Source organism: Lepidochelys kempii, chromosome 3, assembly GCF_965140265.1.
Source record: "Lepidochelys kempii isolate rLepKem1 chromosome 3, rLepKem1.hap2, whole genome shotgun sequence".
Lineage (NCBI taxonomy): Eukaryota > Metazoa > Chordata > Testudines > Cheloniidae > Lepidochelys > Lepidochelys kempii.
In genome coordinates, this window is record NC_133258.1 from 194,611,549 (window position 1) to 194,627,511 (window position 15,963).

General features: G+C 44.3%; 1 protein-coding gene across 2 annotated transcripts in view; it reads right to left on the reverse strand.

Annotated features, from left to right (window-relative positions):
* Window positions 1–271: 271 nt before the first annotated feature.
* The window catches only part of SLC1A4 (solute carrier family 1 member 4), a 42,856-nt gene continuing 27,164 nt past the window's right edge, over window positions 272–15,963 (reverse strand). For both annotated transcript variants that reach the window (XM_073339477.1, XM_073339476.1), the window contains 3 exons: window positions 15,639–15,833; window positions 13,846–13,980; window positions 272–12,094 (listed from right to left, as the gene is read on the reverse strand). In XM_073339477.1, coding sequence (XP_073195578.1) covers window positions 11,860–12,094; window positions 13,846–13,980; window positions 15,639–15,833 — 565 coding nt within the window. In that variant the 3' untranslated portion in view covers window positions 272–11,859. The remainder of the gene's footprint in view (window positions 12,095–13,845; window positions 13,981–15,638; window positions 15,834–15,963) is intronic.

A 15,963-nucleotide genomic window follows, 5' to 3' on the forward strand; every position in this document is an offset into this window, starting at 1 on the left:
TGATGTATGTCTGAGCAATGTAGGAGCAAAGATTTGGGACCTGAGAGCAGCTAAATCCCAAGATCCCTGCTTAGTTTTCACTCTGTCCTTAGGAATACTCTCAATGAAGTCAATAGCAATTTGCTAGAGTAGAGATTTTAGGACTGGGACTTTGGGGGTTCAAACCCGCAGTCCCCTGCTCAGGCCCTCTGGGAGTTTTGTCTGATCAAGATCTCAGATTAGGAACGTAGGCCCGGTAATGTGTTATGTTTTCTACATACAAAGAGCAAACTGTGTCGAGATTACTTTTATTTCAGATTAAGGAAACCACCAAAGAAAGAACAAATAATAATGTTCAACGAGAGAGTGAGCACAGTGTCACTGCCTCTGTCACAACCATTTTGCTGTGAGCTGCAGCGCTACATTCCCCACTAGACAGAGAGGGGGACTTTTGTACATTTAAAGGTGCAGTACACAGAAAACAGAATCATAGCTACCCAAAATTCACTGAGTTACCTATACAACAATAAGATCCTTTATGCATGTGCGCGCACTCATACAAATCTGAGCTAGATGGATAATAACTAGACTTTTATGGAGTCACAAGGGTCAAACCAGAGAATATCTTTAAAATACTATTATTTACAGACATTCACGAAGTGCACACAACAGCACTAGATAGATAGATGGATAGCTATATATATATATATATATATAATGGAGTAGTTATAAGTACAAGCAACATTAGTTTTGGTCTCAAGGCAGATACTTGTATCTGAGGGATATTAGTTCAGTCACCATTGAAAAGCTCTAGTACGGATGTTGGAGTTTTTTGTGTTTTATTTTATTAAAGGAATTAAATTAACATATAAAAATATAAGACCTGTCCCTCCTAAGGAGGGACAGTTTGTGCCTATGAAAAAAACAAAACCCACATACGCAAAGGCAGAAACATTAACGGTGAGGAGTTGAGAGGGTAAAGGAAAGACACTCGCTTTTCCCATCTCCTTGAATCAGGTTCCACTTTGATGCCAGCTTGTCACATACTCCTCTTTATCTCCATTGTCAACTGAGTCACTTACCTGGGGGTGCATAGTTATAGTCAACACCCAGACAGTGAACAGGGAATCAGGCCAAAGCACCTTAAACACAATGAGGCAGGTTTCATAGCTCTTGTTTAGAATTAGACTCTTCATACTACATAAATGTGTCTGGTGCCTCTGAGTCTAGCCTGTTGGTCAACCCCCCAAAGTATGAGTGGGTCATGATCAGTTTCCCCTAAACAAGAGGGGCTCCAGAGAACCAGAAATACCTTCCATTAACATACCACAGATGAGTATTGGGTTCCTCGTGCCAGCGACTAGTCAGGCTCTCCCTAAGACATGATTCATGATTCAAGCCATACAAAGGTGTTACAAAGATCATCAAGATAGATGTTAAACAGTGTAAATAAAGTGTTGGATGGAAAGTAACGTGAAATAGGTAATGAGATAGGGCCAGCTTGTGAGCCCATTTCTTTCACTCATGAGCAGTTGCGCTGGTCTGTAAGGTGCTATTGGTAACATAGGGCCTACCGGAATCACAGTGAGGAGCTGGCCAGAACTTAGCTGGCTTGATTGGGACCATTAACCATGGAACCCTGCTTAGCTCCCAAGGGTGAAAGACTATTCAGGTCTCGTCGCGTCATCTCTAGGCAGCTGTTCAGCCCAGCCCCTCCCCCAGAGTTGGAATCTATGGCTCCAGCTCCCTGCAGCAGGCCATAAGATGCTCCAGCACTGGCGAGCCAAGTCAGGGGAGACAGTGTTAACTTTACTAACAATGCACTAAAGGGCCCTGGTCCTCGCTCCGATCTGTTCCCTGTGGCAGCAACTACTATGGCAGGAGTCGCCTCTGCAGCCAGAATACAGAGTGGGAAAATGAATCCAAGGAATTAGGGCCACCTGCTTGGGGATCAGGGCTGATTCATCTCCAGAACTAGTTGTCTTTGAGTGGATCCAGTTTACATGGTTACTTGGCTAATGATGAGTGCCCCATGACGAAGATGCCTCTCGGAATGTCCCACAATCTTTGAAAATATGCACCTCTTTCCTCTTTATTACACGATGGGCATTCTCATGAACAGTAGCTTCTTAAAATGAAAACAATATTGGGACAGATCCTCAGCTGGTGTAAATTGAGGTAGCACCACTGAAGTCAAGTCCATCAAAATTAATGGAGCTATGGTGACTTATGCCAGATGAGGATCTGTTTCTGTTAGTACTGATGTAAACTCCAGTGTGTACTAGTTAATATTTGGGGCTATTTTCATCGTTATACAATATGAATACTGTTCTCTCTGTGGGAATGTGTTTAATACCCAGGGGTTTTTGGCAATGTGTATACAATTTCCTTGGAGCAAAGCATTCTGGAAAGATCTCATATTTAATTCTGCAATTTGTACTTCAGTTAGCATAGGTTTTATGTACACATAGGTTGTCTTTGTTCATAAAGTAAATATTAGCTAAATAGTATGTTGCACTGATCAGCCTTATGGGCCCATGTGATGAAAGACCTTGTCATAATGCAGTTGCACAAAAGGACAGAGCTAACATTACCCTGAGACTCTTCATGCTGTATTTCCTGGCCTCTGTAGATTTAAAACCATAACATTCATGTTGCTTTAATACAGGGTTGTCTTTGCAGTTGTTTACTCTGTCAGGTTTCTGTAGCAGGTTGACCTTTTGTATGAGTAGGCCAGCCTGCCTTGCAGCCAACTTCTGTGGCCTTTTGGGAACTTGCCTACCTGGAAAAGCCTACTGTATGTTTTTGTTGAGTGAGGCACATGGAGTCTCATCCTCTGAAGTGCTGAGGATCATCAGTTCTCACTGAAGTCAGCGGTAAAATATGAATTACACCCGCTGTTGTTTGAGGATTCTCAGAACCTCAGAATCAGGCTTGTCAGGAGGTGTCAAATAAATGAGACCCTCATTTAATGTTTCTTAGCTTGTGAGAACTTCATCTCAAAGGAAAGATGAACCTTTACATGTTAACTCTTCACTTTTAGTTTTCCACCCAGTATAAACCAGAGTCTGTGACATCTTTCCTCAGCCTCAAACAGCAATATTCCCTGCCCAATTTATTAACCCCAGAATGATGTTCTGCATCCACTACATATTCATTATTTTTGAGGGGAAGGATAGTCTTCTAGCTAATGCACCGGACTTGGAAGTCAGGAGAGCTGAGTTCTATTCCTAGCTCTGTCTCAGACTTTCTGGGAGACCTTTGGCAAGTCAGTTCACATTGCTGTACATTCATTTCTGCACCTGTAAAATGGGACAATAGTACTTGCCCATCACAAATGTCTGTAGATATGTGTATGTGGGCAGCACAATGGATGCGTGAAGAATTAATATCAGTATGAGCTGTATAACTTCTTCAGGTGTGAAGATGGAGTTATTGTAGCTAGACAAATTCTGAGCCGTTTTCATCACGTGGAATAGATAGAATGGAAGCTCCTTCAGTGTGCTGTCCAACGTTTGGAAAGGTCTTGGAATCATTTCCCTTGTTGCCTTCTTTCCTCCATGAGAATGAAGTGGCAACGGAACATGGTTCTCATCAATACACTCAACAAACTCCATTTTCTGTTTATATAAAAGCTGATGTGTGTCATACTGAGAAGCTTTTGCCTCAGCCATTCAGCATATAGAAAAGTGGGACAGTCAGTGATCCAGAATTGTACTGTTATTTCTCCATGTTCATGGCTAATAGCCAGTAGCGGTTTATCAGAGGCCTTGAATTAGCATACGCTGTATGCTTATTTCTCAATAATTGAACACCAGACAAATCTCTGCACTCTGCCTGGCCTCCCACAAATTTTTGCCAGAGTGGAATATGCAAATTCCTGCGATCTTTTACACTTTAGCCCATACAAGTCCCTGTCCATTTGCCCATAGCAAACATGGCCACCTTTGCTTCTCAGCCCATTCCCTTCTCTATCAACCCCCCACATTCCTCTCAATCTCTTCCCACCCCCAGCTCCTCCTCCTTCCTCACAAGCAAAGTGTGTCCCCTCCCGCATATCTCAGATGAATGGATTCCTTTATTACCTTCACAGTTGTAAAGCTTCTACTCTAGCCTTCCTCGAACATCTTATCACCTCTTTGGCCTTAGGAGTTTGTTTAGGATACGGTGGCTATTGCCTAGTACACAGAAAGTTCCCTCAATGTTTCATCTAATGTTTCCGTCCAATGATGTCACTGCTCATCCATATGTAATTAAAATGATGAAGAGACAAATGAGAGCAGGATTAGATTTTTCCCTAGCTTCCACAAAGTGTTTATATAACTTAAACCATCCAGCCACTGCCCTAAATCCCTATTCTCCTTCACCAGTGTTAAGGTGTGCATGGGGACCCTTATATTAGCAGATATAGAATAGACTCATAGACTATCAGGGTTGGAAGGGACCTCAGGAGGTCATCTAGTCCAACCCCCTGCTCAAAGCAGGACCCAAGATACATGTGGGGAAATACATTTTCCCAATACTTACTCTGCCTTGTGGTTCTAAATGAGCACTAGTTATTCCACTTGATTTGGCCTTCAAGTAATCCAGCATCAGGATGGAAGGCTGTGATTTCACAGGGCATTGCACTCCCTTGTTTGATCAAAGCACACCGCTTTTGGCATGCAAGCAGATCTGAAATTGCTCCACAAGCATCCACTGAACTAGCACAGTGAATCTAACCTGTAAGAGGTCAATTCCTTTATCTGTCCAATAAAGAACACGCTGCACCTTGTACACTGCACCAGTGACTTGAATTGTTGCACAACAGATTGATAATGTTTAGTCTTTGGTTAATTATTATGTTTTATTAATTATTATTAATATTTAGGGCTTAGAGCACTTCACAGACATTTTAACTCCTTGCTCCTCACGCTACCCCTATCAGGTAAGTATTGTTATTCCTATTTTAAAGATAAAGAAACTGAGTGATGGAGGATTTCAGTGATTTGCCCATCTCCACACAGTGAATCAGTGGCAGGATTAGAATTTAGGGGGCCGACCTTCAGCAGGTGTAAAGTGGCAGGGCCCTGCTGAAGTAAATGGATCTCAGGCAATTTACACCAGCTGAGGATCTGTCCCTAAGTTTCCCAACTCCCCGTCCTGTGCTTGTTCCTCACTCCTTCAAGGGGAGTTATTTATAAGGGTGGCACCTGTCGAGACTGAGAGGCAAAGGATGGATCTCAACATCAAGAACGTTGTCAGTGGGCTGTGCCATACAGAACGGGGCTGTGCTTGTGGAATGCTGTGAATAGAGATTCAGCCCCAGAGCGTTCTCAAACTTGACTCTCTCTGCAAAAGGTACCTCATGTATCTGTACCTCAGAAGTTTGGTATGTAACACAAGGAAAGGAGACAGCCCAGTGCTCTATAATTTTGGATTTGGTGTGTGGCCTGCCTGACAGATGAAGCTCTTTCTTCAATAGCTGCCTAATGCTTCAGCCTTTATTTTTTTACTGCGGCATACGACATACGTTTTCATAAGAAAAAGGGATTCACCAGATAAGCAACCATGCCACAGGAGCCAAATTATCCGGCAAGAAGGTGGCAGGGGTTTGGTTTTATCAGTTGATTTGGTCATGGCTAACAGCCCTTGTTTTTATTCTTTCTTGAGGGCCAACAACGTGCACAGCATTGTACAATGCACAACTGTAAACACAGCCCCTGCTTCCTGGAGCTTTCCGTCCAAAACTATTGAGCACCGTTCATCCTCCATCTAAGCTTGTGTCTAGCAGGCAGGCGTAGCCATTCTCACCAACCGTGAGGGACATCCCAGGAGGATCTTAAGTACTCACAATTACTGCGTTTCATGCAGCCTGACGGCACCACTACAACTCAACTACTAACAATAAACGACTTTATTCAAATGTTTCACCCCGTGAGAAGTATATTGACACTTCCTCTGCTTAAAATAGAAGCAGCTTGTTAGGCAACCCCTCCATCACACCAGCAGGGGGAAGAGTCCCCTTTCTCAGGATAACACGGGTACGACTGAGCATTTCCAAAGCACAGCACTTGCTCAAATCGCTGGTCAGACAGTAACTAACGAACCCTCACAATGCCCCTGTGAGGGAGGTAGGTATTATTAGCATATGGCTGGGAACAGACTGTCCAAAATCCCATGCTGACTGGCTGGTGGGGCTTTCTTTGTCTATACGCACTCACGCACCAACATCCACCTGTGCACAGCTGGGCATTGATCACTGATAAATACATGGGTGGGAGGCATTTGGGGGTGTAGGGGGAATGTGAGCATGAAGAGGCACAGCTGCCAAGGGAAGTGAAGGTGTCAAGCTGCCATTTTGGTAGCAGTTTGGGGACTCCACCCCTTCTGTTACATTATTATTACATTCTAGGGACTAGAAACCAGGACCACAGTGTGTTTGGTACTGTACAACCCAGACAGAAAGACTTGGAACCCCCTTTCTACTGTAAACTCTACATTGGAAACTCAAAAACCTTCTACCTTTAGCATTTATACCACAGCAGCCTTGGAGCCAAACTCTTGCTCCAGGAAACATTTTTAAAAAGAGCATATACACAAATTGTGCGTGTGTGTGTGTGGTGTTTATAACCACTTAACCACTTTGCTTCTCTTTCCTCTAGTCTTCTTCTAGGAACTACTTTTCACAGAACCAGGAAGGCTATGTGGCACACCCCATTCTAAAAAATGGCCACTGAAGATGACTGAGCCGTACGCTAACAGCGCTGAGCCTTGTCAGACTGCGCATCAGACGGCTCCGGGAGCACTTCCTGCGTTGAGATTGCGTTTCAGGCTCACTCTTTGCAATGCTGCCGAGGCACAACGCATCAATAACGACTAACACACACAGGTGTGGCTTAGTACTGCGCTGTCTCCATCTGCAGAGGGAAATGAGGAGAGAGGGACAGATTCTCTTTTTTACCCTAAGGCCTCTTTACGCCGTGCTGGCAGTTTAAACAGACATTGAAGCCCCAGTGTCAAACTGTTGTAAAGGAGTCTTAGGGCAGGTCTGCATTACCGCTTGAGTCGATGTAACTTATGTCACTCAGGGGTGTGAAAAAGACCCCCCCACACACACACTGAGCGATGCAAATTAGAGCGACCTAAGTGCTGACGTTCTCTCTCCAACATAGTTTCCGCCTCTCACAGAAGTGGAGTAATTGTGCCAATGGGAGAGCGCTCTCCCACTGGCACAGAGCGTCTTCACCAGACACACTAAAGTGGAGCAGCTGCGTCAGTGAAGTTGCGCCAATGTAGCGCTTCTAGTGTCGACCTGCCCTATGTGTAAATGAGAATCTGGGTCAGAAAACTTAAGTGACTTGAGTCAGTGGCAGAACTGGGACTGGACCTTAGGGGTTCCTGGCCACCAATCCCCTACTTATCTCTAGCCCACACTGCCTCTCATAGGCCGTGTCCCCAAACCGGAAGCATTCCCTTCCATAGTACACTCCACCGTTGAATCACAGCAAACTGACAAATTGGGAAAAGGGCCACATCACGTCATAACAAAAACAACAGCACTTTGGAACTGCAATATAAAGATTGCTCCTCATACTGACAGCCTGAGCAATGTTCAAAGTACCAGAGTGAAACCAACAGGTCCCAATATGCTGACCCCTGCTACCCTAAGGACGAGAATACTCCTGTTTGTATAACTTCTTGGACTGTTCGAACTAGGAAACTTTAGATACCTCCCATTAGCCTCCTACCCAAAGCAAAGGCAGGTTCCTTGAAGTCTCCAAAGACCCTCTACCCGCTGAACAACAATGTGGCACTCTCTTCTCTGATGTCACACTCAGAAGTGCCAGCCACCTCTGCAATCAGTATTTGCATGAGCGTTGCTGTCTGGAATAGGCTGGTTGACTGGCATAATGAGGTGATCCTGTTGAAATATCGCTTTGTGGAATAACGTTTCCAGGAGTGATGTCAAGAAAACAATGGTCTTGTGCCAGAGAAACCCACCACTAAACCAGAGTCTGAGATATCTGTGGATAACCTGGTAGATCTTCTAATCCCACCTACGGTCCCTCTCTGCCTCTCCCTCACTGGTATAAATCAGTAGTAACCTTAATGAAATCCACACAGCTGCACCAGTGCTAAATAGGGTTAAGTGAGGGCCTTAGCACCTAAACTATGCTGTTATGATCCTGGCCCCTGGCTCCCGCCCCTTAGACAGTGCAACCACAGGAAAGGGAGGGCACCACCTCAGAAGATGCCATGGCATCCTGGAGTCTGTTGGGGAGGGCTATCTTTCAACCCCTGTGGAGTACACTGGCTGCAGGGAGAAGGCACAGGAATGACCCCCTTCTGATTCAAAGGCCAAAAAATACTTATTTCATACAAGGGAACTGGTATATTAATGGAAGGAAAATCAATTGACTCAACGTGTTTCCAGCCTGGAGACAAATCATGGCAGGGACCAGTGAAATTGTACGACTCAATTATGCACGTTAATGCAAAGTAATTTGAATTGTTTACAGATTGTATCAATATTACAATGAAATCCTGGTGATCTGTGCTGGCAGCAGTACAGATGTGATTGGCTTTACTGGGCGGGCTGCTGAGCATACAACAGCTGCTTTGTCTGCCGGCATGCAGTCCCTTTGCCACAGATTCTGTAAAGTGCTCTGAAATATGGTGTTCTTTGTGTAATACGGTCTGGTGCATCATAAGAACTATAGCTGAATACCAGGACCTTTTATATAATATTTTTTGTAATGATGTTATTTTAAGGACCCGATTTAATGCCAAGTGAAGTAAACAGAAAGTTTCTCATCAACTTCATTGGGTTTTGGATCAGGCCCCATGTTACAACAGGGACAGATGCTAAAATGTTTAGTGTTATTTGCATAAAAGATACTATAACCTTGGATCCATTACAATTTTGCATAGTACATGCAACTCAAAGAGTACAAACAAAAGGAACACCCAAATAGAAATGACAAAGTCATCATCTAGGACTGCACAGTGTTTAAGGCAGGTAACATCATGTGTAAGAGCAGACAATGAGAAATATTACTTATGACAAGGATTATCAAAAGAAATATGTAGTTTGACTGGCACTGAGAAAGTGATTTTCCAGGGAATCTCTGGGTTGTCTCTTGCTACATTAGAATAATGAAAGGACTGGCTCAGTTGACAAGATTAAAATACAGTTTTGCTACCTGCAAGATTCCAGATTTCTTGACCATTAAGAAGAATGGTCCTGAACAATCTTGTGGTCCATACAAATCCTCTGGCACATTTTTGCACAAGCAGGAGCGTTAGCCTTGGTTAAATTCCAACTCCAGTAATTAGCCTAGCTCCCTAACTTTAACTAATGCAATGCACTTTATATGAGGCTCCATCTAAAATCTATCCAGAAACTGAAGCTGGTGCACCATTCCGCAGCTCGTTTGTTACAGGGTACACCCTTTGGGGAACACATGATACCCGTGCTTTTGGATCAGCACTGGCAACCTATCAGGTACCGTGTAGAATCTGAACTATGAGCTTTGCCCTACAAGGCCCTCAATGGCCTGGGACCTAATGAGCACGCTATGCTGCCACAGTTGGGACTGTAGGATAGGGACATCTGGGTTGGAACCCCAGAGGGAGGGGGCAGGGTATTCTGTCAGGGGCCCTCCAATCTAAGGGTCATACCCCACCTTGGTCCAAAATATCACTAGTGTATTGACCTTCAGGGCAGGTGGTAAGGCCCCTTTTGTGTTCCTGAGCTGAGAGGAACTGGGAGGAATCTTATGGGGGATTGTAAGATTGTGACATTACTGTCAGGTGCTGGGTGGTGAGCACATGTTAATTACTGGGCAAAGGGGAGTCCTGCGAGGAGCCTCTTTATACCACTGTATTTTAAAAATGAGTCAAGGAGTGTCATGTGCTCTTTTTTATGAACATGTGTTTAAATCAAAAGAATAAATTTTACGTGCAGTTTCAGAGCTGACTGATTCATTTGCCGCTTTCTATCTTAAGCATGTGTGTAGCATTTCTGTGCACAATTAAGCATGCACTGCATATCACCTCATAGGTGGCTGCGTTTCATTGGTGCAGGCTGTGATCCCTGTGTACATCTTGTGTATCAGTTTGTAAAGGAAGACTAAGGGAGAGAAATGCTGCTTTTTCCTAGGGTAAACGTTCATTGCTGAGACAAGCCAACAATAGCCCAACGGCTCCCCGCTGTTCCACAAGCAATAATCAGGCTAAACACACGTGGGAGGCTCACACAGAGAGGAGCCGGGGTTATGCATTGCATTGATTTATGGGGAAGCCCCACCATTTGAACAGTGTTCATTTTGAGGCCCTGTCTCCGTGGCAGTCTGGCCACTTTTCAGAGTAACAGCCGTGTTAGTCTGTATTCGCAAAAAGAAAAGGAGTACTTGTGGCACCTTAGAGACTAACCAATTTATTTGAGCATGATTTGGCCACTGATTTCAATGAGATGTGGCTCTGACCCTGTGGGGGCAGTGTAGAAGTCAGGGAGCAGCTGACTCAGTTTCAGGCAGAATACCCTGTAGGAATTAAAACTTGCACCATTAAGTCCTGGCCTATGGTTTCTTCCACCTCTTGTGGTAAGAACAGACATGATAAGAGTGAACTGCTGCAGACAAGGGGCCTAACAGCAGCACATCCACCAAGCTGGCTATCTTCTTGAAGGGACAGGGACACCAGGGCAGCATACAAAGAGGGGCAGGCACAGCCGTCCCAAGAGCCAGGAGGATTATTAGGAATCACTGGACTCCACACTCCTTCCCCCTCTCATGCCATCAGTAGTCCCTACTCTGGACATCCAGGGAATAATGCTTTGGATTTTTCATCAGTTTAAACATTTTGAGTTTTTATATTCTTTTCTTGTCTGAGAAATGTTGCTTGGAAAAGGATATGTTCCAATATGTCTGACTTGAGCCATTAAAGAAACATGAAGAGTTTCTAGTGGCAGTAGATGCATGTGTGTGTTTAGGTGCGTAGAGCTTAATTATTTGTCACTCAGTGTTGTTATAGACAATTCTCTTGTAGACACAGTTATACTGTAACTTGCTCTAGAAGTTCTCAGCCCAAGTGTAATTACTTTGCCAAAACTGGGTTAAAACTGGTTTGTCAGTTTTAAATACAGAGCAAGGCAGATCTTTTGTCTGCATCCAATCTTTGTTATTTTAGAGTTTAAAGTTGCGGGGTTGATTTCTATCACTGAAAGCTAGGAGAATAGATAGCGAATGCTGCCACAGTGTCTGCTTCCTGGGGATGTTTGGATAAAGTTGCAGGGCAATGGACTGAGGATCAGACTCCCTTGAGCTATTCATTTGGATTTTAAAATTTCTGGTCTTCAGCATTTATTTGCGGTAACGTGTGCACAAAGGACAAGGGGAGTGGTGTGTTAGAAATGCACTTCCTTTTTCCCACTAGATACTATTAAATAATAGGTGTTTCTGAGAAAGTATTGGCACCTACATAACATTACCCTGCCATCCGGGATCCCCCAGCTCTCAGACCTGTTTGTGGTGCAAATTCCATCTACAACCAGTATGTGCTCTCTGTTTAGCCTGGCCCCCCAGACTTTTATTAATAAATATCTTTTTAACCCCAAAAAAGAATCCTTATTGGTACCATTGTCATATACATGTATGCATGTACGCACACCACACACATACTTGTGTTGTAGGAAACATCATAACATCATTATGAGTTGATTGCTCGCTCCAGGGAGAGACAGACACACACACACACACATGCCTAACACGTCTGTAGCTTTAAATCATTGCCACTGAAACTCAAAAGGTGAACACACAGCCAGTCCCTAACAGCAGTGCAAATGGTCTAGCATGTTAACAAGTCAGCAGTCCACCTGTTTGCAGGCTTTCCCCAAGTTCACAGTACTGATTCTTTTGACTCTGGCTCCGCAGTACTGGCTGGGGTTGGGACTTGGTTCCTGTGTGTTACCAGAGGTGATGTTTCCCCTTCAGATTTGCAGTTGGGAATTGCTTCTACATTGACTTCATTTAGCTCCTGCTCTTTTGCCTTCATTTCTTTTTGATTCAGATAATGAAGGATACCTGCTCCCAGGGCATCTCCTTCAACGTTCACAACAGTGGTGGTTCGATCCCTGGTCAATGGCAAAAGCACAAAGGCACCCTTTTAACGTAAGCAATACAATTCCATATATGGGGCCAAATTCATCCCTGGTGTAACACCACTGAAGTCAATGGAGACAGAAGGAATTCTTGTGGATAGACAGTGGCATTAGATGTTCTCTATAGGGACCATCACAGTTTTAATATAGAAGTGTACAGTGTTTTATGGGTGGCTCCAACTATTAGTGTTGGTTGTTCTCAATCTCTATGCTTCCTCTTCAGCTGCCAGTGTAACACTTCCCCTCTAGACAGGGGAGCACACACAAGTGATCTCCCTTGAGACAGATGTGCTTTCTCCACTATCCCACTGCTTCCACTTCCCTCCCTCCACAGCTGTCTCCACCAGCACAAGGAAGAGAGAGCCCTGAATCCATTCCTGAACTTGAGTCCCCTGCACAATGAGAATGAAATGGGTGGGGGTGAGGTGGGAAGGAAGAATGACTGTTGCCCTTTTCCCTTGCCTTGTGCATCCAACAATAACCTGGCCCAAGGATTTGCCTCAATAGCCTTCTCTGGCCAATGGTCTTGACTGCAGCCTAGGTCAGTGCACTGTAAACCGGTTATTTCACTAGCACTGCAGTGTCGGTGGTAAAGTACTTTAATGTTAGGCTCTCTGGGTTATTAAGATTGATAAATTTTCTGGCCATCGGGGCAGGGAGGGGTTAAGAGTCAGCGGGTGAAGCACTGCTGTAGCTAGACATACCAATTGGTGGGAGCTCACAGGCAGACAGCAATGATTAAAGTGCATAAGGGATTGGTTGAGCGAAAAGTCTAAGAGCCCCATTTTGGATAGCTCAGTTAAAGTGACAGGAGAGCTATCTACGCCTCTCAGGTATTCGCAGATGGTCCCCATGTCACTAAGCAGAGCTACACACAAGGAGTCTTTTAACCTTTCTCCCTGGGAGAGGAGTTATTTAGGGCAGTACAAGAAGGTAAATCATGAGAAGAAAGTTAGTCTGAATAGCGGGATAAGACTCTTCACACTGGGATCTGTTAGGCTGATTTCAGAAGGGAGATTTGTCTTGGTAAGAGCTGAGCAGAACTGAATAAGAATGTCAGAATTTGGGCCTTATCTGGCTCTTTCCAACAGCAAAGAAAGGAGAGGTGCAAAAATAGCTAACTAAATCCTGATGAACATTGCACCTGCCCCATAACATGTTCATGCAGCAGCATTAGCTCTGTTTTATGATCACTGGCTGTCCCTTGACTCCATACTTCTGCCAATGTAGGATTGTTCCCTACAGTATATTCCCCAGTCCTTTGTCTAACCTAGTTTGAAATGTCTGAAGCAACAGGATGTGTACTGCTTTCCCCAGGAGACCATCACACTGCCTAATGAAGCCAATGCTCAGGAAGCTTTTCCCCATTATTCAGCCTCAGTTCTCTTTTTCTTCTATCTAATTTATAGCAATGCCCTCTTGTACAGCTCTAAATAATTCCTCTTCAGGGAACTATAGTCAATGGGAATTTCATCTCAACAAAGATTAAGTAAAATTTGAATAAGTACTTTAGGATCTGCCCTACAGTTCTTATTTAATTGAAACAGAATTATGTTATTCTCGGCCTTTTCTGGTGAAGATAGAGAGAAAGAGTGTGTGCGCAAACTCGATATACAACTGTGTGAGTTGAGTTTTTATTTTCAAGACTATTGCTTTTGTTCCCCCAGTGCTGTGCTTCCAATTATATATGCTGCAGCAGATAATATATATTATACAGTACTTACACAATCCAGTCCACTGCTAATATCAAGGATAGATCGTTGGTGGGAAGTCCAATGGCCTCTAGGATAATAGCAATGGTCAGAACACCTCCAGCTGGGACTCCAGCCGCTCCAACGCTGGCTGCAGTGGCAGTCACACTGAGAACGTTTTCAAACACGAGTTAGTGCAAATTCAGTAACACACTCATTCAATGGTTACAGAGCATATTTTCCTACAGGGGCAATTTTAACCAAAGCAAAAGGAGGGGGGCAAATGTAACTTCTTTGTCTACAGATTCTTCCGTATTGGGCCATGTGTTCTGCTGATGTACAGTAATGGAAATGAATACTGTTGGGTACTGAGTGCTGTTATTCTGCAAGAATCAAAACTAGCTATCCAAGGAATGACTCTGCTGCTAATACTACCAGTGTATTTTCAGATGAGCAACGTGCATCACAGTTTATCTCTGCCATGTACATGAAAAATGATAAAAGCAATCAAAGTGTGCTGGATGCTTTGCAGTCAGAATTAGACCTGTTCCTGCCCAGAGGTGTGTAAGTGATCCAAATGGACAACATGCAAGCAAAAGAGCAAGGAAAGGAAGCGGATGGCTGGGAGGAAGGGGAGTACCCAGAATATGTCCCAGGGATGTCTGCGGGATGCAGAATGTTGGTGTCTTCGGGGTGCTAAAAATTACTTGTGGGATCACTGAGGAATTTTGGAGGGTCTTGGGGAGGGATCTGAAGGATGAAAAGGACGGCTCATGGTATATAGGCTATTTCAGGTGTGGAAGGGACAGCCCAGCATGAGGGTGCTTGAGGGAGAAGGTGTTTGATTAACACAGGGATGGGTGCAGTATTGATAGACAAATAGGAGGGCAAATAAGGGGCATGCAAAAGGATACGCGGAGTAACGGCTCTGAACAGGGCAGTCATGGAAAGCTAGGGATGGGACACAGGCCAGGGCAGAGGCATACGGCACGTGAGGGTAAGGCGTATGAAACTGACACAGAAGGTGATGTGGAGCTGCCAAAGCAAGCGCGAGGGGAGCAATGTGGTCAAAGGGCTGCGTGTGGATGACGAACGCGAGGGCAGCATTCTGGATAGACAGGGCACAGGAAAGGCCAGCAGCATGGGCACAGGAAAGGCCAGAGAAAGGGAAGTTACCGTAGACAAGGTGGGAAATTATCAAGGCAGGAAGGAACACAGCTATTAGCAGTGAGGAGGGGAAGGAAAGGACAGGGTTTGGATTGGTTGTAAAGAAAGAAGTGACTTACTGGCATCCAAACATGAGAGGTAAAGGAGAATAAGGGGTTAAGGAGGATATGGCAGGCAAGGGCATAGGAAAGGCCATGGAATTACCTAGCTTGATGGCCAGGGGATGGGGAAAGGGGAGCTTGAGATGGAGAGAAGAGTTCTGCACAAATGGCATTTTTGAGATGCTCAGTATCCATTTAAGATTCAGATCTAGCCCTTAATCTCCAAATTTATCAAACCTCCCTAAATTCCAGTACACGTCAAAACGAGATTTATAAACTTTAAAGACTCCTGTTGTATTGTTGGATAATACGTTCCACAACAATGTACAACTGCAGTTCAGAGGTCTGGTTTGGGTTGTCCTGGAGTCTCCAGGAATCAAAGATTATGTCATGTGATGAAATCTTCAGGAATACATCCAACCAAAACTGGCAACTGTAGGTCTGGAATTTGAACTGCTAGGTATTAAAAAATGATTTGTGTTTAAAAACAGAAAGACCCCAGGCTTAGCATGGTGTTTGGGGGCCAGGGAGATGTGGTTTGAATTACAAGCAACTTACAGAATAGTAAAGATCTGTCCAGCATTGAGGTCAACATTGTTCAGCTGAGCAATAAACACAGCTGCCACGCACTGGAATATAGCGGCTCCATCCATGTTCACAGTGGCCCCAATAGGAAGGATGAACCTACTGATCCTCTTGTCTACTCCATTGTTTTCTTCAATACACTTGATCATTGATGGGAGAGTAGCTGAGCTAGAAACAGACAGGAAATAAGACAACCATGGAGCAGTGCAGTCCTGTCCAACCCAGTGCATAAGCTGTCAGTTTATTATCATTCTTAGTATTTCCCTAGTACTGCTACATAGAATTCTAGGCCAAGATT